The 12186-nt window shown below is 49.1% G+C and overlaps 1 protein-coding gene across 1 annotated transcript; it reads right to left on the bottom strand.

The window, feature by feature from the left end:
• Positions 1-239: 239 nt before the first annotated feature.
• On the bottom strand, positions 240-10501 carry MIEF1 (mitochondrial elongation factor 1). Its single transcript, XM_030479825.1, has 6 exons — positions 10385-10501; positions 9757-10170; positions 8333-8481; positions 8003-8183; positions 5727-5989; positions 240-4632 (listed from the first exon to the last, which is right to left on the bottom strand). Exons 3-6 carry the CDS (start codon positions 8474-8476, stop codon positions 3826-3828), a joined length of 1395 nt encoding a protein of 464 aa, XP_030335685.1. The 5' UTR covers positions 8477-8481; positions 9757-10170; positions 10385-10501; the 3' UTR covers positions 240-3825.
• Positions 10502-12186: the final 1685 nt, after the last annotated feature.

Below are 12186 nucleotides of genomic sequence, written 5' to 3'. Positions count from 1 at the left end.
ATCTTGTGACTTGTGCGAGTGCTGCCAGGAGCCAGCGAGCTGCAGCACCGAGCTGACTGCTCTCTCAAGACAAGTTGCAGAGAGCCACAAAGGGAAAGCAAGTGAATCAGCAAGGGGCATGTCAGTCTCCAAGCCGAGACTGACACCACACCACTGGTGTGGTGCAGAATTACGTCAGGGTAAAGGTGATGCGCTGAGAGATGCTCCTTTGTTTATAAACACACCAGAGACAACCAGGGTACTGTGGAAAGTCATTTTATTTCAGAATTTCACGCACTCTGTCACAGACCATGCACTTAGACTTTCCCCTTTGCAAACCTGCAGCCTCCAGGCCTGGGAGAGATGGGGCATTATCTGTTCATTTCTCATTGCAAGTACCCACATGCTAACTAAGAGTGAGGGCCCTGATGGCAGCTCACCAGGAGGCAGAAAGCAGCCTCTTTCTTTCACAATTGCTTTTAAACGTGCAGGAAAAGAAATCCATCTGACTTGAAGGATTAGCAGTGGAGCTCAGCAACAGTGAAACCCCACAGCTAAGCAGGTTGGTCCTCGCCCCATGGTTACAGGGAATAAGACGACAATCTCGTCGGAAGCATCCTTTAGAGCCCAGGCAGCAACCAACCAAACACAGGCTCTGGGCCTCTTACAATCAATTTGTCTCTGAGCAGTTCTGCCAGGAAGGTGGCTGGGAGCTGCCCTCTTCACATTCATCTTTAGGTCCTCCTGCTCTGTGCTATAGCTTTGACTAGGAAGGAGCCTACCTATAGGTGAGACACCCATCCAGGCTGTACATCAACACATGTACTGCATTTAATACTGAAAGGTGCCGGTTCAAAAGACACTGCAAGAGTCTCTCTGTCCCACAGGCTGGGTACAGCACTATGTAAGTTTTCTGAAGACTCACCCTACTCCTTCTTCCCAGCCTTTGTTGCCCCTTATGCCTGACCCCACTCTTGAAATACGCCTACTTGCAGTGTCCCTGTGACACATTACATCTTTGGCCTCTGCTGAGACTGCCACTGCCAGAGCAGCTATTGCCCACCCACTGGGGTGGCTGCCTGTAGGAAGTGAGCATTTGCCTCCCGAGAACAGGCTTGTGGCTAGCTCAGAGGAGGGCACAACTGAAGGGAAGAACTGATGGAAGTGATTCAAGTGGAGTGGAGCAAACGCTACAGAAAAGGCAAGAAGGCAGCTTCAGTCTCCATTTGATACACAAATTGAGCTCAATAGCAGCAAGAAATGGCCATAAAATATTAATTCATTAGGTTGCCAGGAAGAAGTAAAAGCATTCGTGTGTAAAAAATTCTATATACAGATATGTATGCGACACAAGCCAGCTCAGACAGTGGCTTCCTCCTGTTTATGTCTCACCTTTCTTTGTATCTATAGTTTTGATCATTCCAAATCATGTTGCTGCTCAACAACATTCTGTGTGAAGACCATGGTATTGGGGTCAGCGCCAAGTGAGGGGTGAGATGACACTGAAGAAATGAACTTACAGGGAACTCCTGACAACCCAAATATTTAATATTTTTATTGACCTTCAAGTAATTAAAAGAAAGGGGAATTTCCCCCAGTAGCCTATAGGCCCCAAGTCTCATCTGTCTGCTTTTAGGCTAGGAAGGCTGACATCAGAAAGGCAGTGGAGGGCAGGGAAAGGAAGAGGGGAAGAAAATCTGGGAACCAGAGTGAAGAGCAATCAACAGCTGACCAACACTGACTGCTGCAAAACTTACAAAACACAAAATCATACAAACGGAATTTGTGTTAACCTTTTATACACTTATAAACTTTATATACACACACAGAGACTTCAAAGTAGGCATCTGGCAGTCTAGAAAATACCAGTACCCTAAGGATTAAATAATTTAAAATGCAGTGTTACGTTATCACTGTATAGGGAATACTATCTGACACACTGGCTAAAATGGACGGATTGTCCAGGGAAAGATGCTCCCTCCCTCATCTCACCAGCATTGCCTCTAAAAAGAAAGCAAGGACTAAAGACTCCCCTCGGTGGTTCCACTCCTGAAACTCACCTTGAAACTTCTCTGCCAAAGGGGGGAAGCCCTAAGAGGAAGGGAAGAAAAAAGGATTCATGCTCCCTCCAAACTGCTGGTGCAGTACCTCTCTCCATTGGCGAGGGAGGCTGGACAACAAGGGGGAAAAAGGTGCTAAAGCTGGCAAAAGGTATGTTTCTGTAATGAGAACTGGTCTTTTGAGAGAGAGCCCCAGGCTCAGGAGGACACCCTCTCTCCCCCTTTTTGAAGTCAGGAGGCCAGAAGGCTTAAAGAAGAATACAGAGTGTCTATGTGGCTAGTTTAGGAGAGACCAGCATTGCAGGAGATGCCCCCTGAAACCCATACCACAGTCAGCAGCAGATGGGAGGGAAGCAAAAGGAGAACAGCTTGACAGCAGCCGTAAGCAGAAGTGGGCAGAACTGCATTACCAACAGATCCAAACAGAACAGGAAAGTGTGCCCTCACCAGCTTTCTAAGAGTAATTGTAAACTGGGAGCACTGGAAAGTCAGCGCATGGGAATGAGGAAGGGAATGGACAGCCTCAGTTCTGAGGTGGCTGGGGAGGGGACTAAAACACACACTGAGAGCAGATGCCAAAGACAACGTATCTCCAAATGCCATCTCTGCATATGTACCCTAATATCAGTGTATGGGACAAACCTTGCTGATGACACCAGTTCAGTCCTATCACCTTCACAGACTTATGGCTGGTGAGAATCTGGCTTACGTGTGCTTATTACAGAGCCCTTTGAGGCACGCAGTCCTGCTTCCACCCTCTACAAACCAGAACAGCCATAAGCTCTTGGGGAAAAGATGAAAAAATAATCCCTGTTCCCATGTGTGTCTCCCACCCCTCCCCCACGAGCAGCCTCTCCTCCTCTAGGCCAGAGACATCTAAGGAGCTGCCCTGTTCTCCATTCCCTGGGGCCATTCCCACCAGCAACATCCAGCAGATCTGGCTAGGCAGGCATGGCAAGACCTGCTCCTTCAGCCTCATCACACAGCCAGACCACAAAGGCTTCTTCCTCCCTTATGATGGATTCAGTGAGAACTGCCCACACTGGAGGCTGTGTTGCAGCAGACTGGACAAGCCTCAGCCCTTACTCCTGCCAAGGATGAGAAGGATCTTTAGGAGCAAGATCCCTGGGCATTCTCCTATTCCAAGCTCTACAGTCCTAAATACTGCCAGTGTCATCATTATCCCCTCAGAAATACAACAAACAACCCTATCCAAAACATCTCCCTCAGTCTGCCCTGCATGACTGGGTCAAAGGGACCAAAAAAAGACCTAAAAAAAAAAAAATAATAATGAGGAGACAGTGTGGTACAGCAGGGAAAAAGAAACATGAGGCAAAGTCGGGCTGGAGGAAAGGATCTCAATACAAGTCTGCTGAAATTGTCACTGGATTTACCAGCCCAGTTCCACCTTCTTCAGACCAAAATGGACTCAACTGCAGTAACTGTACTACAAGAAAAAGAAGTGCATAGTTTGGTTTATTTTTTTGGTAGACACTGAAAACATTGGCAGAATTGATGTGAAGATCTTAGAGCTGCAGTTTTAGCTCTTTTCCCTAGCCAATGGGTACCTGTTGGGGCAGAGATGGTGGAAATGGACCAGTAGCACCAAGAAATTCAGTGGGAGCACCAACTCCACAGCAGGAAATAATAATGAACCAAAAAGAAGGGGGGGAGGGAGGGAAAAGAGAGAGAAAAAGAGAAAGAGAGAGGTGGAGGAGACATATTTTGTGGTAATCAAAGTTCATTGTGGCTAAACCCTATCAACACTTCTCTAGGTAAGGCCCCATTATGTCTGCAGCAAGACCTCTGGCTCTGACAGAGAGCTGTAGAGGGTATAGCCCAACTCATCCACTTCTTCGGGGGTGAGCTCTGAAAACAAGTTCACCTTGGGGTTCAGAGCACTAGGGAGGACTCCCGCCTCCAAGTATCGGATCAACCCTTTCAGCGTCTGCAAGAAGCGATCAGCCAGCATATTCTGGGACCAGTCGGACTCTTCTTGGCATAGGTGCAGGATGACATTGGTGAGCTGGCTGGCAGTGAGGTGACCCAGGGCTGGGTTTGACTTGCACACTGCTTTCAAGATCTTCAGGCACAAGCAACGGCAGCCAGAATCACACTGGTCCAGGGCCCGGAGGCGAGCCGTTTCTGCTGGCCGCAGGCTCAGTCGCCACAAATTGTCATTCTGGGCCAATCGATGGGGTTTGGCCACAAGGATGATGTCACCCAGAGTCAGGGATGGAAGGAAGTCGATATAAAGATGCCGTTCTGGATCGTACTGGACTTCCAGTGTCAAATCTGCTGGGGGAGCTGCTGGACGGATCACGTAATCCAAGAGAGTCCCAATTGCTGGCCAGTTGATGGAGCCAGCTACAACTTTCTCAAAGGTGTCTGCTACAGTTTTGGGGGAAAGGTAGCCCCCCACCACACAGCGGTCCCAGTAGCTGCTTCCACGTGGAAAGTACTCTGGATTTTCCCGACGCACCAAGTAGAAGCCAGGAATGTTCATGATAGTGTCCTCCCCGGGGATGCACGACCACAGGTTCTGCTCCAGCATCAGAGGCACAATGAGCTGGATGTGGTCAGCTGTCACTACCTTTCACAAGAGAGAAAAGTCGGTAAGAACAAGCTGTCCCTCTCCACACTCAGTTTTATTCACCGCCTTTAGATAGCCTTCTGTTCAAAGGAATATGGAATAAGGATTCAGCTGTCTCACTCTCCTCTCTGCATGGGATTCACTGCCTCCTTTTGTCAGAGGACATTGTGAAGGACTATTTCCCATGATCAGTGGGATAACTCCAAGATAAAACCCAAGCTAGTGCTTATATGATATATCCTATTTAGAGATCTTTAAATACTTCAGGACCTAACATGGACTGCATACAGATGACTCATTTTGCCTCCTATTGCTCTAAGTCCACTCCTTGGATGTGAGATGCAGCTGGCCCAGGGCACAGCACCACCACATGATAATTTCAAACAGGAAGCAGAGTATAAAGTTTCTAGACAAACTTAAATTTGCCATGGTTTAATTATCCCACTGTACAACTAGGTACTGCCCTCACCTGGTGTGCCACATTGTTTAGAAAAAGGTCATTAAAGATCCCTTTTCACCCATGTGATTAAGACTCCAGATCTAAGTTTCACTGGACCCTCGACACTCCATTCCAGAGCTCTGACTCAAACAAAAAAGTGTGCCTCTGAATCACTCACTATAGCTACGACATCTTCCCATCAGAGACATATGCAGCAGGCACTGCTGTCCAATCCACACAGTCATTAAAAAGAGTAGGGAAAACCTACGTGAATACACAGGAGTTCTAGGGGAATATCATGTACGTGGAAAGAGACAGAAGGCACTGAGAGAAAACAGAGGTCTACTGGAGAAACAGCAAGAAACAAACAGCTGACAGGAGAGACAGAGAGGAAGGAAAGAAGGGCTGAGATAATCCAGAGAAATAAACCAGCAGAAAGCAAATGCTTTGCCGACAGTGCTAGAGCAGCCTGGTCACGCCTGTTCAAACAGTACTGCCGAAATAAATGCCTGGTTCCGCTGTGGGAAAGGCGACACCAGGAGCCTTATTACAGAGGAATGCTGTGCTGAGCCAGCACTGCCAAAAGGGAAGCCTGAGATGCCCCTGCCTCATCAGCCTTCTGGATAATGACCCATCATGTGGCTCCAGGAATTACCTGCAGATCATCATAGAGGCTGCCGCTGAGGTACATGTCACGCAGGGGCATGTCCGGCAGCTTGGCACGTAGGAAGCTGCGCAGCTCAGCACAGATATCCACAGCTGCTTGCTTGGCCCGGGCCTGCTCATCCGCTGGGATAGCCACCTTCCTTCGGTAATAAGCAAAAAGCTTTTCTTGCAGAGACAGGCGAAGGCGAGATTTTTTCAGCTCCACTTGACTCCTCTTGGCAGATGGCTTGGGCTTTGTGGGTCGGAAAAAGTCTGCAAGACAGACGGAAAACTGTTGATCCTCTGCAGTGTTACACCCTGAAATGATCCGCAGAAGAAAATCTGCAGCGTGGAGGTGCAGCCTCCGAGGTCTCAAAAAGCTTTCAGCAGACATTTTGCATGCTTTACACAGGTACCAGTCAAAAGGGAGGTGCTGAGAAACTTCTAAAGATACTACTACAAGCAACAAACCGGATGAAAACAAGTTACTAGATTTGGAATTTAGAACAAGACTAAAATTACTTCCATGTACATGATGTTAATGGCTATGTGGGCAGTACCCCAGTTCAATTACATCAAAAATTCAGCACTGTTACCAGTTCAGAAGCTCTCAGCATGATGCCAGGCCAGTGGGTAAGACACTCTTCAACAACCATCATGATCTCATTAAGTTTTTAACATTATAATGAATTTTTACAGATAATAAGCAAAACCCTATCCTGACTAGGGTATAAGATCAGAGAAGATCGCGCCACCGTGTAATTAAATAATTGTTAGGAGTCTGACCAACACTTATCAGGATGATGAGGCGCAGACCTTGGGGCCAGCAGAGCTCAGGCAATCATAGCCCCAAACTCAAACTTCCCTCAAGCTTTCACTGACCGAAAAACAGAGCCCACTCTTACGCACAATATAATGCTTCATGCTGCCGCCTGCATTATTAAGCAGTGTCTAACCTGCACACATTCTCTAAGCCCCTTTTTTTCTGTCTGGTTTCCTAAAGAAATGAGTCAGTGTTTCCATCTATCTTTCAGAATTCTTTTAATATGGACCAAGAGTTTCAGAAGTTATCAACGAGAATTACATATCTAAGAGGTCTTTGGAAGGGCTGTGGTACCTAACGGGTGCAGGAGAAACCCCCAAGTCCGTGGCCCCATTAAGGCAATCAGCTGTCGCACAGTTGTTTGGCAACAGGCATTTGGCCACGCAGCACATGCAGAATGGCTGACCAAGCTGCACACAAACACATCTCGCCCAACCTCAGCAGCTGCTGTCTCTTGTCCCACTGCAGTCTTTGGACAGATCTGAGGTTTTGTGTTAAAAGGAAATGGCTCACAAAACCACAGGGAACCAGACTTCATTGCCTGTTCATGAAACAAAAATCCCTTATTTTTCCATTTTAAGTTATTTTTAAGTCAAGAATACAAGACATCACCATCAATGGTTGTATTCCTCAATCCTCATCTTTGGGGATTCCAGTCAAATGATCTAGACCCCATTTAACACAGCTGCCTAGTTCTTCCTAATCCTCAGCAGAAAATCCACTGCCATCCTGAAGCTGACTTTCCTGCAGAGAATCTGGAAATCAAGTTAAAAGCTTGATCCTAATTTTTATTTTAAATGTCCAAGTATAAATCTCCTGAAGTGACCAGGGATAGTAAATAAAATCAGTGAGAAAAACAAGCAAACACATATAACAAACACTAAGAGACTCTAAATTACTTATTAATTATATATGTAAATATATATATTATTACTTATTACTACTTACAGAAGAAGGATTGCAGGTCACTTTTCATAGCCTGTTGAAGACTAACTTAGTGATAAACAGCACTAAACAGGCAAACAGCATTACAGAAATTATTAGAAAAATGGTAGAAGTAGTATCAAAAATGTTGTTATAAAATGCTAGTACATTCACAATTTGCATAATCCCCTCTTAAAAAAACCCACAAACTGGAATGGTCCAAAACCAGCAACAAAGAGCTTGAAAGGAATGGAATGGCTTTTTATCAGGAAAGATTGCCCAGCTAAGTATTCAGCTTGAAAGATAAAAGACTGAGGAAAAATAAAGCTCAAAACCATAAGAGGAATGAAGAATTCAAACAGATGACTATTATTCACTACTATCCAATCTGACTTTAATTCTTGAAGTTACCAACAGACCTGCTTAAAAGAAAAATACCAAAACCCTGAGCTAGACAGAGCATTCTCTTTCCTGCAGTCCTTTAAATGAATACAGGGTTTATGGACTCTGTAATGCAGGAGTATCCCCCTGTTCCTTACCTGTGTCTGCGGCCGAAGGATTGGTGGGAAGGGTCTGCAGGGAGCGGCTGAGGCTAGTCTTCATGTCCTGGGTCAGTAAGCGTGAGGAGGAGCCCAGCCAGTTTGGCTCTTCCCAGCTCCTCTTTCCCGACTGGCTCAAGCGAGTGGGACTGCTGGGAGCACTGATTGCCCGGTCGTACATCTAAAGCAACATCACCAGGCACAGTTTAAGTCATGAAGACCCTATCACTTGCATTTTACCCACCCTAGTGCCAGCATCCTGGGGCTTTTCCCATTCCTTCTTTCCAGCACCCCTGTACTCAGGTCTCACCCTGGTGCCCACATGCTCACCCGTTTGACAGCTAGCGTGGCGATGCCCAGCATGGCAGCTCCACCAACACCCAGCACAAGCCGAGCATTGGACAGCACAAAGTCGATGGCTGTGCCGATGCCGTTGTCATCTTTCTTCCCTTTCCGCTGCCCAGCGCCCGCCATCTCACCTGGAAGGAGCAGGAGTGTTAAACAAACAAGTCAAAACACACAACCCCAACAGTTCACTCCCTTCTCCACCCCATGCTCACAGCTCTTGGGCTCTCAGCATAGAGCCATAGGAAAGGACCACCTAATTCTGCAGCCTCTTTAATTATCTTCCCTTGAAAAGCTGCTTATTCCCAGACACACCAGAACAGTATTGACCAAGCTCTGCAATGACAGTGTTTCTTTTGCTTCCAGCTCCATTTATAATCTGACGAAAAATATCCCAGATTTGATGCGGGGCTTCTAATGATCGAAGCAGGCAGACTACAAGGATGCTGGAGAGGGACTCTTCATCAGGGACTGTAGCGACAGGACAAAGGGGAATGGGTTTAAACCTAAACAGGGGAAGTTCAGGTTAGATATAAGGAAGAAGTTCTTTACTGTGAGGGTGCTGAGGCACTGGAACAGGCTGCCCAGAGAAGCAGTAAATGCTCCATCCCTGGCAGTGTTCAAGGCCAGGCTGGACAGAGCCTTGGGTGACATGGTCTAGCGGGGGGTGTCCCTGCCCATGGCAGGGGGGTTGGAACTAGATGATCTTAAGGACCTTTCCAACCCAAACCATTCTGTGATTCTATAATTGTGCAATCACCTAATGCTTTTTAAAAAAGAAGGTGGCACCTCAGCAATATTTTGCAGTAAAATCGTGTATATTATGTAAAATTCTATGACCATTCGGGTCTTTTTAATTTGTGCTTCTTAAAGCACAGTGCTTTTTATGCTTATTTATCTTCTTATTCTAAGTCTAACGCATGTAGTTTTGCTCACAGACAAGGCCATGCAGGGATGGCCAACTGCTTGTCTGTAACAAATCGGAAGCTTCAGAGCATCCACTCCCAGAATTGTTTGTTTGGACAATGAACATTAATGTTTTCTTACACATGTACTTTTGTTTCCTCCAGCTCCTATTTAACCTCATCTTGGTATTTAAAGAGTCTCCCTGGCCAACGACACGTGTAAAACACACTTTGCCACCGCTACACCCACAGGTGGATCCTCAGTCAACTGACATGAAAACTCTTACAATCTGAATCAAGATCTGTTTTCTAAGTTGGTTCCAAAAGTTCAGACTCTGCCTGACTTGGGTGGTTTAAAACTGTTCGTAGGTCTTCCTAAGACCAAGCTACAACCTCAGGATGAATGAACCAGGAACCCAGTCACTCTTCATCCCTAGGCACTTTCACAAAGGTAACTGTAATAGCAGCATGAAGAATGTGGTTGTATCATTGTAAATGACCTACCTGTGACCTAATGCATTTGTAAGGAGAACAGGAGAGCCCTCCTGCTGTGCCTGTGAAGGCACCTTCCAGACTTCTTCAAGGCAATAGTGGGCAGGGAGTGCTAATCATCTCTTTTGGTTGGCGAGGGGATTTGGAAAGAGGAGGGCAGTGGGGCCAAAAGAAGCTATAGGGAATCTCTAGACCAGGCCCCCGAGTTTGCTCTGCAGGAAAGCTTGCCCCTTCTCCAACTGCCTTTCCTTGTCCTCCAGCCGCTGCAGCCCCTGGTTCTTGCGGAACTCGCGGCGGATGAAAGCCAGGTAGAAATCCCGGTCGGTGTAGCGCAGTCCACGGCCCTGGCGCAGCAGAGCGCGGTAGAGGGTCAGCACAGCCTGCCGGGACCACGCTGCCATGGGGGACGGCTGCGGGGACGGCGACCTAGAGAGAGGCGACCAAGAGGGGGATCCGAGTCAGCTTTACCGGACCCTCCGCGGCCCGGGGAGGGACGACAGCGGCTGTCTAACGGCGCGCCGCGGATAACGCGCTCCCTGATGGGGCCCTGCTGCGGCTGTGGGGCGCCGCCCGCAGTACCCGCTCCCCGGCCCGGGGTGTATCCCGCGGAGGCCGCCGGGGCCCGGCGCCGCGTACTCACCGGGCCGGGCCGGGCCCGCTCACGGCAGCCGCTCCCCACCGGCGGGCCCCGCCGCCACCTCCCTCCCGGCACCGCTGCCGGGGTCACCCGCCAACATGGCCGCGCCGCTTCCGGGGCACGACCCCGGCCTCCGCCAATCATCGAGCTCGCTCGCCGGGGCCCAAACCGTCCCTTCAGCCGAGGACTTCCGGCCGCCGGGGCGGTGACGCGGCGCTGTCTCCCCCTACCGGCGGGGCGCCGCGCGGTGCCGTACGGCGAGCGGGAGGGGACACTCCGCGCCTCGCGCCCGCGCCCGGAGGCTGCCCCCTGCCGGCGGGGAGCGGCACTGCCCCCTCCCGCTGCCGGTCGGGGCCGAGGCGGGCTCGGCTTGAGGGGACCGTGTCCCTCAGGGGGTGACCGCTTCGTGATGAGGCGGCGGGGACGCCCTGAAAGGCTGTGGGGAAGGGATGAGGGAGTGAGTGCGACCCCCACGGTGTGGCCCGGGTGCAGCAGCCGGGCTGCATTGCCATGGAGGGGCTAGTTAGCAGCCTGGGCTTCGTGAGCTGTGGTGAAACAGGCTGGGCTGTTGGCCTCGGGGGCTCCCCGTGGCCCAGAACAGCGCTAAAAGGTCTTTTCTGTTGGTATCTCTGGCTTTGACAGGCCTAAATGCCATCAAACGGCCTCGTGTGAGCACGGGGGGAGTTCAGCACGCTGCAGCAGCGCGCCGGCATCCGCAGCACAGGCTGTTGCGGTCGCCGCTGGCTGCGTGTGGTAGAGTGGGGTAAGTAGAGCAGGTTTCTTCGCCTGAAGGTACCGCTGACTACCCTGACGCTTTTTACTGAATAATTGACCAAATCCAAGCTCCTTATCTTTACCTTTGGGGAACCCCAGGGCCTGGTCTAGAGGTGTCAAGGGCTCTGGGAGAAGGGCAGTAGCTGGCAGCCTCTCCGGGGTCCTCCTGGGGAGATTGAAGGAGCCTCCTGAAGCCAGGACCTCCTGCTCCCCTGTCCAGGTGCAGATCCCACTTTCCCATTTTTGCCTCCTCTACCGTATTCCTACTCTGTGGAGTAATGATTCCTCCTTAGCCACCGCCTCCTCCCCAGATCCTACCAAAATGTGAAACATTACCACATGTGTCATACCTTCCCTGGTGGAGAGGGTGAGAGAACGAGCAAACCGTGTGTGGCAGAGGAGAGCCACATCACTTCATGCACTTCTCAGTGACACCAGATATGACAGCGATAGAATTAACAGGAAGAAAACCAGAAGCTCTGGACTGGCTCGCTCCGTGCCAATCTCCTCTTGTTCATTTCCTTTCTGAGACAAACAACCCCAATCATCTTGATCTCTCTTTGTGAACAAGTTTGCCATGCCCCTAATCAGCCCTTTCTGAGAAAAGCTTACTTGAACTGCAGACAGTATTCCCAGAGAGGCCACGCTAGTGATTTACATAATAGCATTATCATATTTTCCATATTATTCTCCCCTTATTCCTTCTGCATGCTAATATTTTGTGTGTGCTGGGTTTTTTTAACCTGCAGCTACACACGGAACCAGGGTTTGTGTGACATCCAGATCCCTTCCTGAGTCGCTAGAGACCATCTGGAGCGTTGTAATACTTATGTGCAATTTGTTTTCTCTTTTCTGACTTTGCACGTGCCCAGTTAAGCCTTGGCAAACGCATGGGGTTGCCCATTTGCCACATTTGTGCTTTCCCTTGCAGTCCTTTCTGATCTCCTCAAGAGTCCATAGCTTTGAGTCATCTCTTAAAAATGTTTGGTATATTGCTCATCTTTGTTTCCAGATTGTCAGTTCATATACTG

The sequence above is a fragment of the Strigops habroptila genome, chromosome 3, assembly GCF_004027225.2.
Source record: "Strigops habroptila isolate Jane chromosome 3, bStrHab1.2.pri, whole genome shotgun sequence".
In the NCBI taxonomy this organism is placed as follows: Eukaryota; Metazoa; Chordata; class Aves; order Psittaciformes; family Psittacidae; genus Strigops; species Strigops habroptila.
Note: the sequence above shows the minus strand (reverse complement) of the source record. Positions and strands in the feature narration are given on the sequence as shown.